We start from the raw sequence: 16,461 nt of genomic DNA, 5'->3' as shown, positions 1-16,461 counted from the left end.
ACCATTTGATCACGATAGAAAGAGCCAAAAAAAGTTAAATTCGAGACAACTTGAGCATAGTATGAGACTGATAGCAAAATGAATTGATTGAATTACAATATAAAGACTAAATTTGCAACTTATGCAAGAGAGTAATAGCAGATTTTAACTTTTCAAGTACTAAGTTTGAATCGATTAGGCATTTGATCATTGACAGAATTCATGTAATTGTCAGTGTCATGAAAATTGATTCATTTTAACACACAACTTTTACTATCCTTCTAAGAGACCGAAACAAAAATCATAATTTCAAATACTTGGTCTGTAAGTCTATACATGCCAATTCATAACAATGTTAAAGTCTCCATTAACTATGAAAGTAAGCTCTAGAATATCATTTGTGGCAAATGAATAGCAGCATTGCAATGGAGGACTTAAAAAACCCCCAAACTGAGTTCAATATTCTGTTTCAAGCACACCATCTATGAGTCCAAACTCCATAGCCTGTTAGAGAAAACACCACAGCAAGATAGCACACTCGTTAGTTAAGTCTTGGCTTCCATTTAAACATACAGGGAAATATGGGCCCTTAAAAATGGAAAATCGATTCGAACTCAAGGTCATTCATCTTTTCTCATGCTTAAAAGAAGCAAGAACAAGCGTCATGTTTTTTTAACACAACCAGAAAGCAACATTACCTCAGAAACAGATAAGAAGCGGTCCCTCTCTGTGTATTGTTGCACTTTTTCAAGTGGTTGGCCGGTGAAAGCCGCATACATTTTGTCGATTTTCTGCAAAAAAAAAGTAGCAGAAAAAAGGCTAAAAAAGTTTGGTAGAGTATTTTGGTGCTTTGAGTGTATTCGTATTAGCATAGAGAACACAGTTATAGGAACGGGGAAATTCAGAAAGCATTAAACGGAGTTTGATCCACTTGGTTCATTGGTGGTTACTCAGAAAAAGTGCAAAATTAAAAACGAGGAAATTACATGGCGAGATTGAACCGCTTCATTCACTTGGCGCCTGACATCTTCAACATGACCCTTCAAGAAAAAAAATATTGCATTATAAGATCAATTTTGATAAGAAATAATGTAAGGTACCAATTTCAATAAATGCACGATAAATCAGATAACATTTTGAGTTAAGACGTGAGAGTTCAAGAACTTCAAAATCATTATATAATGCCACAAATTTAGTCACAAGAAATAAGAGTTTATCTTCTACAGCAAAACATACACCTAAATACCAAGAAAGCATGCATTTATCAAACCAATAATTCAAAGCTTTAATCAGAATAAATAATGAAATGATTAAATTAGAGTTTTTGCATGAATATTTCGACAAATTAATGCTTCTGTCATAATAATAACCATTCCTATTGAACAAGTCAGCCAGATACGTAATATCCATTTCAAATCTTCTTATCTACTTTACCAATTGTTCTTTTCAAAATGCAGCAACTAAAATGCAAATAAAGTTAAATCATACTCCACATCCACTTTGTGGTTGATGTATCATAATACGAGCGTTAGGCATTGCATAACGCATTCCCTTCTCTCCACCAGCAAGAAGGAGAGCTCCTTGGCTTGCAGCTACTCCGAAACAAACTGTGCCCACCTTTGGCTTTATCTGAAATAAAGACGATTTGATGCTTGCAAAATAAGACTAATTGAAAAAAGTATGCAGCACCCTTTTCATTGGAAGAAGTACTAATATTTCATAACACAGAGTAATAAGGAAAAATACAGAAGAATGGGATAAAAAAAGGTTTAGAATCTTACCCAAGACATGCAATCGTAGATTGCCAAGACTGAATAGGTGCTTCCGCCAGGGCAGTTCAAATACACCTGACATGGTATAGGTTAAAGTTATAAACTAAGAGCAGGTTCTGTAAATCTGGATATAAAGAAGCCCTACAACCTACTCAAAAATGGAAAAATAGAGAATGGAAACAGAATTAGTAAAACTATAACCAGACCAGAATATCCGCATTTTCATCAACAGTTGCCAAAGTCACAAGCTGTGATATAACTCTTTGAGCAACCTGTGAATTGACTGGTTGCCCAATGAAGATGATACGATTTCGGAATAACACAGTTGAAAGGTCCAAAGGCCCCCCTGGAGTCATTACTGCTGGCATCACAGGTGGATTCCCCGTTTTAGCTTGTATTGCATCGTAGCTGTACATAAAAAAGAACTATGATGCCTAATATAATATAAACTGCAACTGATGGTATGTTTGGTAGAGGGGTGCGAACATTGTCTCATCCAATAGCTAACATACAATATAGCTTAGAAGGTAGCAAAATCCTAACAATGTATAAGGGACACCTTCGTTAAACCATCAACGAATTCATCCTTCAAAACCAATACAGACACAAAGCAGTAATATGTTAATTACAGCAAAAAGATAAAGAAACCTTGGATTGGATTCAAGTAAGCCCTTCTTGTTGATCTTCATAGGAAGCCCAGCAGTTCTACTAGATAACCCTGAAACAAAGGTACACAATTTATATGTACAAAGCAGATATCGCAAGCAATTCAAAATATCCAAAAACAAAAACCTTGAATATAAATAAGACAAAATTATAGTCTACAAAGCACTGACCAAAGGGTGCAACTTAAATTAAGACAAGATTAAAGGTCAATAAGAAATTAATTGAATTTCAAGAATAAAGAAGTTACCCATTGTAGAAGAGTCTCCATAAGGGGATGGCAATGCAGAGACTATCAACTTCGTCGAGTTTCTGAAAATTAAAATATTTTTGAAGTAAAAAGAAAAAAGAAAAGAAATTTAAAATTCAGAGAAAACATGTACCTGGGAGAAAGGGATGAAATAGAAGTGGGTCTGGTTTGAGTACAGAGAGAGAGATTGAAAGAAGCTGAAATAGGCGAAGCTACCATTCTTGTAAATATATATATATAATACTATATATCAACCCAAATAAGGGAATTTGAGATTTTTTTCAGAGAAATTCGGACGAAGGGAGGGAGAGTTATTTGCAGGTGATAGCAAGGGCGACGAGAATCGCGGTTACTGGCTTACAGCTGAAGCAGGTGACATTGTTTCTGGGTTACGGCTTGACCCATAGGTTTTTTTAGGAACTTCTATTAGCTAAAAGCCCGATTTCTTGGATTGTTGGACCAATCTGTTCGCCTTCTTCTTTCTCAAATTTAAGTGTTTCAGTTGGGCCTTGTCTAAAAAAGTAGTTAAATTGGGGCAATTGAACTTTTTACTTTTCTTTTTATAAAAAGACCTGTCCGCCACCTCCTGATTTTAATATTAAGCAAATAGATATCTCAATAATTTACTCACCGACAATTTTAAAAGTGAGCGATTAAGAAAAATTATTCATAAGGTTTAATTTTGATTAGTATAATAACCAATTTAAAAATGAGCTAGATTAGAGTTATGCCTTAAATATTTAAATTTGAGCTTGATCTATATTTTAAACGGGTCTAATTTATTTGTCTAAATCTATTTTTCAGGCCTAATATTTTTACCTAATTCTTTTTAAATTTTGAATTTAGACGAATAACTCAACTAATAAACAGATCAGATCTACGGACTAGGTGTTTTAGTTTTTTTTTTAAATACTATAAATATATATTCATCCAACATTCTACACAAACAGGCTGCTCTGATAATTGAGCGTTTGTTTATGTAACAAGATTTCCTTCTCTGAAAGATTGGCGGTGACTTTAACTCGCTAAAGTCTGAAGGTTAGGCTCTCTCTCTGTCTTTTCATGGTGTTCCATTTTATTGATTTTCATGTAAATATTGTCATATATACACGTTGGGAATTTGGCATTTGTATTTTACATTGCTTGTAAAATGTTTGTGAAAATGTCTAAATGAAAGAGCAAAAAGAAAAAAACTAAAGTCTTATTAACAGCTATGTTGCCAAGAGAAACTCGGACCATGACGATGCTGCGGGAACTAGCTTTGCGAAATTCTTCCACGAACTCAATTGTTGGAAATCAGTTAAAGCATCGGCATGGGTTCCACATTATTAGACAGACTTGCACAGAGTTTCCAAGGAAGCTCAAGAAAACAGAGAGAAAACCGTGGGTGACAAATATTAATGAATTGAAACGTATTGGTAGAGCAGAGAGGAAAGAAAGACAGATAGTGCGTGAAAGGATTCTACAACCACCCCAAAATGGGTTATTGGTTAAGGAATTGATCCCAGTTGCTCATCAAGTTAACGCTGACCGAATCCAACTATTCACTTGTGTTTCTAAGGTTGCCCAGAGTATTGCCATATATTCATGCAGGTAAAAACAGACTAGAAATATGTATATGTATATGCTGACAATGGCTTGTTCTAGGTGGATTATAAATATCAAAAGTGAACTATCATACCGTGGAAGGAGGCTAAACGTATTAAACCCAGAAATGTCTTTCTTAAATATGTAGGCTTGTTATTTTCATTCTGGCCATATAGATATTGATGAAGTTTCTATTCTATGTCTTTCTCTCATGGTGCAGTGTATGTGGTGAAGTTCACATTGGCCATCGACCACATAAGATCAGAACCTGCAATGTTATGGGTAGTGCAGCAAGCAAGGAGCACTGTTGGAGAAGAGGTGCCATTGAACACGTCTTGCCTCTTGTGGAATCTTTTCATCTCTATGACAGGCTAGGGAGAGCTGTCTCTCATAATGAACGGCTTCAAGTGGATCGTATTCCAGCTATTCTAGAATTGTGTGTCCAAGCAGGCATTGATCTACCTGAGTATCCAACTAGAAGAAGAGTCTTTCCTGCTTACAGTATTTCTGGTAGGGTAATTGACTTTGAGAAGAGATTCCCCAAAGAAGATGCACCTGGCAAAGATATTTATGCATGTGGCTTTTGGCAGAAGAGAAACAATATAAGTGACGATAACAAGTCTGTGGACATGCAGCCTTGTGATCTACAAGGTCAGTTATTGTAGTTATTATACTTTTGGTTCTCAACTTATGATTGATTTCTTATTTATCTGAATAGTTCTGCTTCATATTGTCAAATATACTCGAATCTCTTGGAAAACTTCTCCGGTTAATCGTTGTATAATTATTCTTGAAATTTTGGATGAAAACAGGAGCAAGGTAGTTTCAAATGTGATCTGTTATACGATATGCAAATTTGGCGTAGATATAACCTTATAGTTTTCTATTTGGCTACTAGGCTTGATCAAAATTGTTTGATATCTGGTACAGGTACTGCTGTTCGTGGGATGGAGGCATGGGAGAGAATGCGCTCAGGAGCCTCAAGACTTATGGAAACATATGCTGTCCAAACTTGTGGATACTGTTCAGAATTACAGGTAGGACCTAAAGGTCACAGGGTTCGAAATTGTCAAGCCTACAAGCATCAGATGAGGGATGGGCAGCATGCATGGCAGGAGGCAACGATTGATGATGTAGTTCCTCCTGTGTATGTCTGGCACGTACGAGATACTCAAAGCGAGAAACCACTAGTAAATGGGTTGAAGAAGTACTATGGTATGTTGCCTGCTGTGGTGGAGCTGTTTGCACAGGCAGGTGCTAGTGTGCCCAATGATTATGTTGTTATGATGAGGGAAGACGTTGCTGTACCTGAATGGGATGAAGAAAAGTTGGTTGTTTAAAGCATTGCTCTGAATTGCATACATGCTGGATAGCTGAAGCTTTTGTGTAGGTTAAGTTTTATGTAGCAGTGACAAATTATATTCGGAATTGGGGTATCTAACTGGCGGTTGCAAAGAAATGATGAAAGTTTGTCAGAGTTTTCTCACCACAATGATTAGTTAGTTAACAAATTGGAAGAAACTCTTGAACTTTAACATCGTTCTTACAGGATGGTTCATTTGTGAATAGATCTCACGGAGCCAGATTGTGAAGTTCTCCAAACTCTCTCTGGAAATATCGATCTTATCTCTTGGTCTAAAGTTATTGCTAGTATGTTCATCGAACTTTTTAATCATGCTTTTTCTATCATGCTTTCTTCCTCATCTTTTTCTCTCTAAAACCTGGTTCTTTTAGCCATTGGTAAGCTTAGTTTGATTTTGGTTCTTCCTGGTGGAAATCATTAACGCTTTTATGTTTCAGGCTCTTCAAAGCTTCAGTCTTGCTCCAGGGGAGGAGTTGAAATAATGCAGAAATATAAAATGATGCGGCTCGGGAATTTCTATCATCAATTGAAAGAGAGATACTGTTCCATTGCTGTTGCCTTTTGTATTGAAGAGGACGTCTGAAAGCTATAAACTGTTTCAACTAGACATTAAAGCTATTTATCAGAATCCGATTTGGTAAAAGATTCGTATCAGTGAAATTCCATTTTAATTTGTTGAACATACTTCATTCAATGTAGAATCATAAATTTTTAGTTTCAGACTTTCAGTTCAGTCAACTCAGAAGCTTAAATTTTGTTTACATAAAAGGCATCTCATAAAACTATTAGATATGTATTCATTGACAATGGTCACTTTATTTTGTAGGAAATTGCAAACAGCTGCTGATGGTTCCGGACATAGATATAAAGGTATAATCATTTAAATATATAGAAGAACCTTTAAAATTTTGAGTATATCCGAACACACTTCTTTTGAATCTCAGTAACAAAGGATCGCTGCAATTTCATGTCTGAACTATGCACCAATCATTGCAGTAGAACTTTGTCAAGAACATTTGGTTAGTCTCATTTGAAGCTTTTTGCAGTAATGTTTTTATATTTTAAATATATTTCATTATGTAAGAATATGTTGTTCTGAACTTCTCTTTTCTGGGTTTGACACATGCGTCCAAATTTCACCAATGATTGAACAGCAGATAAGATTGTAGCCATGTTTTAAATAAGTCAAACCCCATAACCAAAAGACGCCCAATTATTAGGTGAGAATGAAGGGGATGGGTGCATGAATGAACCCCCATTAATGGCGTTGAAAATTGAAGTGGCAGTAATTAAAGTGGGTGTAGGGATAAATGCTTTTGACAGTTCTGTAACGGAACCGACACGATTAAGTGAGACGTCTAGATTTCGTGATGTTGATATCATCTTTGGAAATAAAATGTTGCTTATATTTATATATATAATATCACATCGTCTAAGTAATTTTTAATTTAATATTATAATTTTTGTTATATAATACATTATATAAAATATATCAACTATTGTTTGGTTAGGTTGTGAAATAAGTTATGGTACATGTTGAGTGTTTTCGTGAGTCTCCTTTTCATGGAGGTTAATTTTTTTTATTTGTAAGGCATGGTCTTTAGATGTGACGTATTAAGTAAGTCTACGCATGTTAACACGTGACTTTTGAGTGTGGGACCGTCTACATGATGATGTTGAACCCATCATATGCGAATCGTATAGTTTAGTTACTAAATAATAGAGGATCATGTTAGTTTTAATTGGATAACGGATCAAGAATGGCGAACTCCATATCAATACACAATAACATGAAAAGCACATTGATATTGCAGTTCGGCACACTATTTTCTTCGACGAGACTTTGATAACTAGCAAATTCTAAATTACAAATATAACCTTTTTAGTTTTTTTTTCAATTTTGGTGTTTACTCATTTTGAGGTTTAAAGGCTGTAACTAGTAGGGATTATTTTTTATAGAAATGAATAGCTTTTAAGCAATTACATTAACAAACAATCTTTGTACTCGCATTTCTATTAGCATGTAGTATTCCTTGAATTGAACTTAGTGAATCTATAAATAGTAGAAGCTTGGAGTCACTATAATTTGCAAATTTAGTCATTTGATCTGTAATCATATTCTGCGATCTTTGTACATATCAAATTTTGATTTTTCAATTGCGTTTAAAGTGGCAACTAATTAATTGCAGTTCAGATAAACTACTAGAACCAGCTCCACCAACTAACAAAATCTCCACTAAAATAGTATTATCACATTCAAGTTTTATTTATCTGAATTCTTTGGCCTATACTATGTAACTTTTAGAAATAGGTAAATTACAAATATTGAAATGATGTTAAAAGGTTAAAACAGATGATGTGTACAACTTATGGATTTAATATTTATAATTATAAATATTGTATTTGTTCTTTTCTCAAATTATTTTATTTCTCAACTTTTCATACTTTGCACAAAAAAACAAAAAGAGTAGTTTTATTTTATTTATTGCAATATATGCAAGCGAGAATTGGAGAATTGTAGAAGTTGGACACGTGTCCTATGGGCACAAAGATTTGGGACCCACATGCCACGTGCAGCATCATGGTTACAGTTAGCACCATGACCAAACTGAAATGAGAGAAAGAGCGCGTTGATTGTTCAGTGCCACGCTCAGTCAATGAAATTGCTGGGCCCCACCGACACCCCCTCAAAGTCTTGCTATCCCCACTAGGCACTCTCCTCTTCATCCTATCATTCTCAATGCATGCCACCTGTCCCGGATAAACCCTTAAACATCCACGCCCATTTGTCACAGCACGCAATTCCCATACGCTTGTCGGTCATCATATCCCCTCTTCCCTCTTTTCCCTCCATACGGCAGAGGATTATAGATTAGTCTCGGCTTCATGCATTCTCTGTGAAGTGTAAACCTTACTCTTCTTCTCAGTAAGCCCTCTTTTAATTTATTTTATTAATGGAGAATTACTCTTATAACTCATACCCAGACTCCGGCAACTCTTCGCCACGGTCCCGAGAAATCGACTTCGAAAATCCGCCGCCATGGGACGACCAACAGCAACATGCTCAAAATTACAAGGCCAAGTTTATGTGCAGCTATGGAGGTAAGATCCACCCTCGCCCTCATGACAATCAGCTGTCTTACATCGGTGGAGAGACCAAGATCCTAGCTGTTGAACGCACTATCAAATTCTCCTCCATGATCTCCAAGCTCTCAGCTCTTTGCGGCGGTGGCGACGGTGAGGTTTCGTTCAAGTACCAGCTCCCCGGTGAAGACCTTGACGCCCTTATTTCTGTCACTAATGATGATGATCTCGAGCACATGATGCATGAGTATGATCGGCTTTATCGAGCCTCGGCTAAGCCAGCGAGGATGCGGCTTTTCATATTTCCGGCGACTGACCTAGGGAATTTCGGTTCCGAAGGGCCGAAATCGGAGCGGGAAGGGTTCGTAGAGGCATTCAATTCCGGCACGACTCCGGGTGGAGTTGTGATTCCACCAAACAATTTGGATTCCTTGTTTGGGATTGAAAAGGGGATCCCTCAACCTCCGCCGGTGAAAATCCGTGATCCCGTGGTGGAACCGGTGAACCCGCCTCCGCCTCCGATACCGGAAGTCGTGGGGACAGATCATGTTTTGAATCCCGTTGAAATTCAGAGACAGTTACAGGAATTGCAGAGGCTTCAAATTCGGGATCAAGAACAGCTCGCTATGTATCGAAAGAAGACTGAAGACGCTGCTTCCATGGCTTATACAGGGGAATACTACGCACAGAAGATGCCTGAAAAAGCGCCTCCGGTGAACAGACCGGTAACTTTCCAACAACATGTACCAGCTACAGCTGGATTCTGGTCGGATAAACCAATTTCTGCCGGAGGTTTCCCTGCAACCGTAACTACAAACCCCGGCCAACCTCCGCACTCTGAACATCCAGTCTACATGATCCCAGCACAAGGACATGCTCCGGCCACCGTCTACCACGCGCCTCCACAAGTTCCAGCTCCAGCTTCTGCACCAGCAACGCAACAAATGGTTCGACCGGTAACCGGACAAGCCGGTCAAGGCTACTACACCAACGTACAGAGAATGCCATCCGAAGTCTACCGGGAGCAACCCGTTTACAACATGGTGGCACAACCTCCACCAACCCAACACCCGCCAATATCCGGCATGACACAGCAAATGGTGAGGCCGCAAAGCGGAGGAGTACCAGATTCTTCATACGCACACATGGCAGCGTACGACAGGCGAGTTTATTATACTGCCCCAGGAGGTGTTATGGTGCCGCCTCAGTATCAAGGCGTTGGCGTGGCGGTTAGCGGTGAAATGAGAGGCAGCACCGGCGCCGGCGGCGAGATTAAAGTGGGAAATAAAGGTTCACAAGGTTCAGTTTGATTTTTTTTTAATCGAAGGTTCAGTTTGATTGATAATCAAAGAATTTGGAAGTATATTTCATTAGTTTCAATTGGTATTACAATACCTGTTGCTATACTAGGTATAATTTAAGTTATTTCCACTTGAATCACTGTGTTTTTTGTTTTTTTTATGCTATACGAGATTATGATTTTGTGAATGTTATTATTATGCTGTTGCTTTGATTTTACCCATTTTCTTTTCTTTTTCCAAATCTTATCAATACTGATGTTGCAATTCAGAGTTTAAGCAGCTGGAAATTGGGATTGTTCTATTTCTTTCTTATACCCACTGTTCCACTTTCAAGGTGATTGGCGAATCAATGCTTGAGGAAAGTATGGAACTTCCTTTTTCCCACTTTTTCTTTCTTCTGCCTTTCAATGGCGACTGTCAACGTTGATTGACCTTTTCTTTGTTAAGGAATATTTATGACTTTTGCTATTGTTTTTTTTTTCTTTCAGTTTAATTAAATAAATCATTTAAAATTTTCAATTTTCGATCTAATAGATGAATTAAATCAAAAATTCAAAAATATTTTTTATTTTAATCTATCTTTTTACATTTACAATTAATTCACCCACAACAACTTTACCCATGAAATAAGTTTTGGGATAACTATGTAGTGGTGTTAGATTCTAACCCATTACTAATCATCATCACTCCATTTCCTTTTCGTGGATGGCAAGCTATCAAAGAAAAAGAAGGCAGGGTTGAAGAGTCCCTTTCTCAAATTTATTCACCAGAAAATTCATTTTTTTATATACATTTTTATTATCTTAGTGTTTATTTGAATAAAAATTTCAATTCGATGAGAAATTAATTATTTATTTAAAAATGTATTACTCTCTTTTAAGAAAATATCTTTTTCTTTTATGATAAGAGTTTTACTAACCAAAATTTTTTTATTTATACTACCGAAGATGACATAGGGAATTACAATACAATATAATTACGCTCAGTCACCAAGCACGTCTAGAGAATTATAATAATTTGTAATTACAAGAGAGTATAATGTAATTACACTTTCATACCGTGTTGTTTAAACAGACCTTTAATGCAACAAGTAAATCTGTGTGAATTTAATAATTTTAAGCAGCTCACAATAAAACTTCTAGTTATATATACACTAGCAACGAAAATTTTTTCCTCCACAAATGTGTTGTGCTTTTATTTATTTTTCAACGGATTGTCAAAAAAATTTCATGACCAGTGTTAAGATGGTTACACGTGTCTATTTTTTAAAATGAAATATTTATTAAACAATGAAAAAAACACAAAACTTAAAACAACATAGGTCTAAACTTAGAATTACTCTCAAAATAGAGTCATCCACTTTTCAAGAGAAATTGCTGGAGGTCGGTGGAATTTCAAAGACGACAGACACCGTCATCTATCCATCACGACTTATGAAGACAACAAAGATACTCACAAATAAATGTACAAACTAAAAAGAGAAAAAACATATAAAGTTAATGAAAAGAAGGAAAATAAAAGAGAGGTGATGGAAAGAAAAGGAAAAAAGGGCAATAACCAATGTAGAGATTGACATCGCTGGTGGACAAAAAATAACAAAACAAACGACTTAAAAAATTTTCTATCTATGGCTCTTCAGGTGACTTGTACAAAGAAGTTGCGGGTAAGAGAAGAAAACCCCGTTATGTTAGTGATTTAGAGACAAAGCATATAAGGAATTTATTTTAATTATATATATTTTTTGTCAACAAGTTCATATGTTTCTCAAAAACAAGGGCCTACATGAGATTTTTAATCAAGTTGAAAGCTATAATAGCATTAGCCTTTGCCTTTTTGACAAGCAATCTTCGCAAAAACTATTGATGACGACAAATTGTTTGTTGCTGCTTCAATATTAGTTGGTAAATAATTGTCCTCTAACCATGTCTCTATCAATTCCCACCCAAAACAAACATAAATCACCAAATTACTTAAATATATTGAAAATAAAAGTCTATTGGTAAAATAGGTTGATTTTTTCTTTTTAATTTAGAGAAATAAATCGTTTTAGGAGAGTGTGAGAAAGCACGTTTAATTTTTCAATATAATTAGTTTTTTGTTAGATGATTAAACAGTTAAATAATAATGATTTTATCTTTAAGTCTTATATTCAATCCCCTTCTAAACACATTTATAATTTTTATTTCATATTGTTTTAATTTTTTAATTAATAGACATATTGTTTTGTTTTTCTATTTTAATTTATTTTTAATTAATAATTATTTTGTTTATAAAATTAAATAATGAATATGTAATTTTATAATAAATATATATTTATTAACAATGAATGGATAAGTACTCATAATCAAAAGGCAAAAAAATGGCACTATCAAAAGTGTTGTGTGTTGGATATTTAATGAAGAAAAGCATGAAAAAGACTATCAATATTTGAAAAAGCATGGATAACTACAAGTACGATTACAGTCAACATTATGTAATGTAGGAGTGTTCTAACGGTTAACCGTTGGTTAATCGAATTGATTTAGTACTAATTGAATTAATTAAAATTTTTAATTCTTTAATTGTTAATCGACTAAATTTTTAAAAAATTAACGGACTGAAATTTATATATATATTGCTGAAACAAGTATAAAACATATAAAAAATAAATTGGTAACATTCATTTGATCTAATTAACCAAATTAAAACTACATATAATTTGTATTATTAATTATTAAGTTCGATTAATTACCCGATTTCGAATTGAATTAACAGATAACCGAAATTTTAAAAATTTATTAACTGACCTCTGACCGAATTAAATCGATTAACCGATTGATTAATTGAATTAGATTAGTTCGGCCAGTTAATTCGATTTTAACCGAATTTTGATATAATGTAGGGCAAAACAAGAAAATTAATCTCATCCTCTGTATTTTAGTAACTTAATTATAATTTTTTATTTAATCACTAAATTTCTCAAAATTAGATTTTTTTAAAATTATCCTGTCATTAAATTCATAATGGACCAAATAATAAATTTAATTCGTTCATGTTTACAAATAAACTTAAATATACTAAAGGTCCTTATACTCTTTTAAATTTTAAAATTTAGTCTCTATATTTTTTATTTAAAATATTGGTTCCTCAATCAACTTTTCCATTAGAATTATTGATGTGGCTATTATAAAAAAAGTAATATAACTCTTTTAGCCCTCAATATCTACTTTGGTTTTGTCAATTTGATCCTTACTCTTTAAAAATACATAAATAATTACAAAATGATTTAAAAGTTAAAATTTTCTTCTTTTTTGTATTTTCAATAAAAATATAAAAAGTGAAAAATTAAAACTCTTTAAAGTTAAAAATAAAAATCATTTTAAAAATCATTTTAAATTATTTAAAATATTAAAATATAAGAATTTCTAAAACTTCAAATTTATATTAAATAAAAATAGAAAATTTAATATTAAATAAAATTCCTATTTCTAATTTATACATCTTCCTCACATCTCTTGTCACTTCTCCAAAATATGAATATTAAATTTTATCCAAATCGATCATATTTATAATAGGTTAACCTAAACTCGTTTTAAAATCTTAAAAGTTAAAATTAATTAAATTATACTATTTTAATGTTTAAAATAAAATATAATAAATTTAACTTTTAAACCTCCTAATTTCTTTTTAAAAATTCATTTTTCGAATCTAATATTTTTATTCATGCAATCACGAAACCAAACTTTAGATGTGGACGATAACTCGATTTTAATAAAATCACTTCAAACCACTTGATCGGAGAGTAAATGTCAAATGTAAAACTAATAATCTATCATTTATTAAAATAAAAATATATTATATAAAACTTTTATTGTCTTATTAACTTCAACCCGATCAATCATTTAACATTATCCTGAATCTCATGTGTTGATCTGATGGTTAGGGTGTTCATTGCTCCAGGTGTGACCAGAGTTCAAGTCTACCTAATTTCGTTATTGTTAGGACTTTGTCCTATTTTTGTAATCCACTAAAAATAATCATTCAACGTTATTCAAAAAAATAATAAAAATACCTTTTGATATATCACTTTCCCAAACTAGATAAAGACTAGATAAATTTGGACCAAAAAGTAAAATAACAAATAGATGACCTCGTTGCGTGGAAGATGTAATTAATTATTTGATTTTTTTTCTTAAATAGGTGTTTGGATTTTTTTTTTAAGTTGTTGGGTTGTTAAAATTTTTATTGTATGACCTTCTTTGTTTACACCGTCTGCATAAATTAAAAGCTATTTTTCCTTTCATTTTTACAGTTTAATTTTTTTTATTAAACAATTTTGAGCGTCATAAGTGAATCAAAATTCAAATAACTTTATTCTTTAATCTTTGAGACTGACCATTAGATCGATTTAGATTTAAGACATGTTCTTCTACTTGTCGATGGGTACTAATCCACTATACCGATCGTCGAATCGTCAATTAAAGCTCACTAGCCGACTTTTAAAAAAGAACTTAACAACCTAGTGACTAAAATAAAAACTTTTGAACAGTTCACTGACTTAAATAAAAATTTCTGAATCGTTTAGTTAACTATTTTATAACTTTTAGAAGTTAAATGATCAAAACGTAAACTTAGTAATAGTTTATGGTATTAGGTGTAGTTTACCCTTCTTCAAAATGTATATGAAGAAAACAACAATTTATTAACGGGAAAGTTCGGCCTGGCCCGAATTCCGTTTGACTATTTTGGATAATTAAATTTCTGTTCTTTCTTTGGGCTCCGAATCATTTTATAAAAAAAAAATTATATAAAATATAAAAGGAAAAATATTATCATATTATTTTATTATTTTTGAAAAAATTTGTTCTATGCAATTATAAGGGTTTTAGTTTTTTTTAAATGAATTGGTAATCTGTTAATTTCATACATAAATATTATTTAAAAATATATTTTTAGACTTGAATTTTAATATATTATCTAAAACTTTTAAAATGAATAAAATTCTAATAAATCATTTTAAATTGCATTTAAAAATATTTTTGAGAGTTAAATATTTTTTTTGAAAATTTTAAAATTTGAAAAATTTTCAAAAGGTATACAAAAATTTATTTAAAACAATTTAGTTTTAATATTATTGATAAAGTGTTATTTCAATTCTTTAAAAATATTTTTAATATTTTAATTTGAAAAATGTTATATGTTTGCAAACATATATTTATTATGTTACTTATTATTTTAAATATCTTAAATTATCAATTTTATTTTATCTCCTGGATAATTTATGTTTAAAAAAATAAAGTATATGGATCAAGATTTTTGTTGTGATAATTTTTATGTATGAAAATAGGATTTAAATATAATTTAGTTTTGTTTAAAAATTATATGTTAATACACTATAAATTAATACAAATTTATTTTTATTAATAAATGCACAGTTGAGTTTAAATATTTGTATTGTTAGACATAATAAACTATAAATTAATTTAATATATTTTTATTAATACATGATTTAAAAATATTTTTAATTTCTATTTTAAAAATAAAGTATATTGATCTAATTGTTAGGATAATTTCTATTTTCTAGAAAAATTATATTGATAAAAGATAATTGTTAAAATTTTATATATCTACATTTGTAATAAATGCATTTAATATAATTAAAATTAGATTTTTTATATAAATGATTTTTATTTAAAATTGATAATATATCTTTAATTTGATTTTGTTAAAAAATAAATTTAATGAATAATTAAAACTATAAAAAAGGAGAGATCGCCACTCACCATATATATATATATAATTCGTACACTAGCAATATACCTTTTTTATTCCATAAGCAGTCTCAAATAATTGTCATGTGTTTATTATTTTAATATTTTATTATATCTCTATTGGACACTTGTTAAATCCCTAATCCTACTAGTGAAGTCTAAAGACTCCACTGATAATATACCAAACCCTTGACCTTGCTTGTGAAGTCTAAAAAAATCGTACATTGTTAGTGTGTATTAATTGATATATATATATATATATATATATATATATATATATGAAAATTATTTGGTACGCTGTCAGTGGAGTTTTTAAACTCCACAAACAGTGTTAGAAGATTGACAAGTATTCTATAGGGGTATAGTAAAATATTAAAATAAATATCAAAAAGAATAGACATGTCAATCTTTTAATGTTGTTTGTAGAATAAAAATAATACACAGTCAATTGTTTAATGTAGTTTTCTATATTTCTCATTTATTAAAACTAAAGGGCGGAAAGAAGAAAAGGAAAATACAAAATTAAATTGTTCAAAAAAATAAAAGTAAAGGGACTAGTTTTAACAAATGGAAAACATAGAAAAACTATATTAAAAGAAATGGAAAAGAGAGGAAAACAAAGGGAGAAGTAGAAGAGAATGGAAAATAAAGAAAATGTTAAAAAGAACATTAAAGAAAAAATTAAATTGCTCAAAACGAAAAAAAATGTGGA

The 16,461-nt window shown here is 32.1% G+C and overlaps 3 protein-coding genes across 4 annotated transcripts; 2 read left to right on the top strand and 1 right to left on the bottom strand.

The window, feature by feature from the left end:
• Positions 1–229: 229 nt before the first annotated feature.
• LOC105795144 (ATP-dependent Clp protease proteolytic subunit 6, chloroplastic) lies at positions 230–3,093 on the bottom strand. The gene is made up of 9 exons (XM_012624638.2): positions 2,798–3,093; positions 2,665–2,726; positions 2,400–2,469; positions 1,958–2,159; positions 1,761–1,826; positions 1,468–1,608; positions 966–1,019; positions 678–770; positions 230–483 (listed from the first exon to the last, which is right to left on the bottom strand). Exons 1-9 carry the CDS (start codon positions 2,881–2,883, stop codon positions 436–438), a joined length of 822 nt encoding a protein of 273 aa, XP_012480092.1. The 5' UTR covers positions 2,884–3,093; the 3' UTR covers positions 230–435.
• A 393-nt stretch (positions 3,094–3,486) lies between these two features.
• LOC105795141 (APO protein 3, mitochondrial) lies at positions 3,487–7,035 on the top strand. 2 transcript variants are annotated; one of them, XM_012624634.2, is made up of 7 exons: positions 3,487–3,702; positions 3,876–4,257; positions 4,472–4,902; positions 5,182–5,901; positions 6,052–6,251; positions 6,441–6,484; positions 6,559–7,035. In XM_012624634.2, the coding sequence occupies exons 2-4, from the start codon at positions 3,878–3,880 to the stop codon at positions 5,589–5,591; spliced, it is 1,221 nt and encodes a 406-aa protein (XP_012480088.1). In that variant the 5' UTR covers positions 3,487–3,702; positions 3,876–3,877; the 3' UTR covers positions 5,592–5,901; positions 6,052–6,251; positions 6,441–6,484; positions 6,559–7,035. The 2 variants fall into 2 exon arrangements, with proteins under 2 accessions (XP_012480088.1, XP_012480087.1); XM_012624633.2 differs by lacking the exon at positions 3,487–3,702 and having other exon boundaries at positions 3,723–4,257.
• A 1,161-nt stretch (positions 7,036–8,196) lies between these two features.
• Positions 8,197–10,186, top strand: LOC105795140 (uncharacterized). Its single transcript, XM_012624632.2, has one exon. It carries the CDS (start codon positions 8,569–8,571, stop codon positions 10,006–10,008), a length of 1,440 nt encoding a protein of 479 aa, XP_012480086.1. The 5' UTR covers positions 8,197–8,568; the 3' UTR covers positions 10,009–10,186.
• The last annotated feature ends 6,275 nt before the right edge of the window (positions 10,187–16,461 follow it).

Source organism: Gossypium raimondii, chromosome 3, assembly GCF_025698545.1.
Source record: "Gossypium raimondii isolate GPD5lz chromosome 3, ASM2569854v1, whole genome shotgun sequence".
Taxonomy (NCBI): Eukaryota; Viridiplantae; Streptophyta; class Magnoliopsida; order Malvales; family Malvaceae; genus Gossypium; species Gossypium raimondii.
Note: the sequence above shows the minus strand (reverse complement) of the source record. Positions and strands in the feature narration are given on the sequence as shown.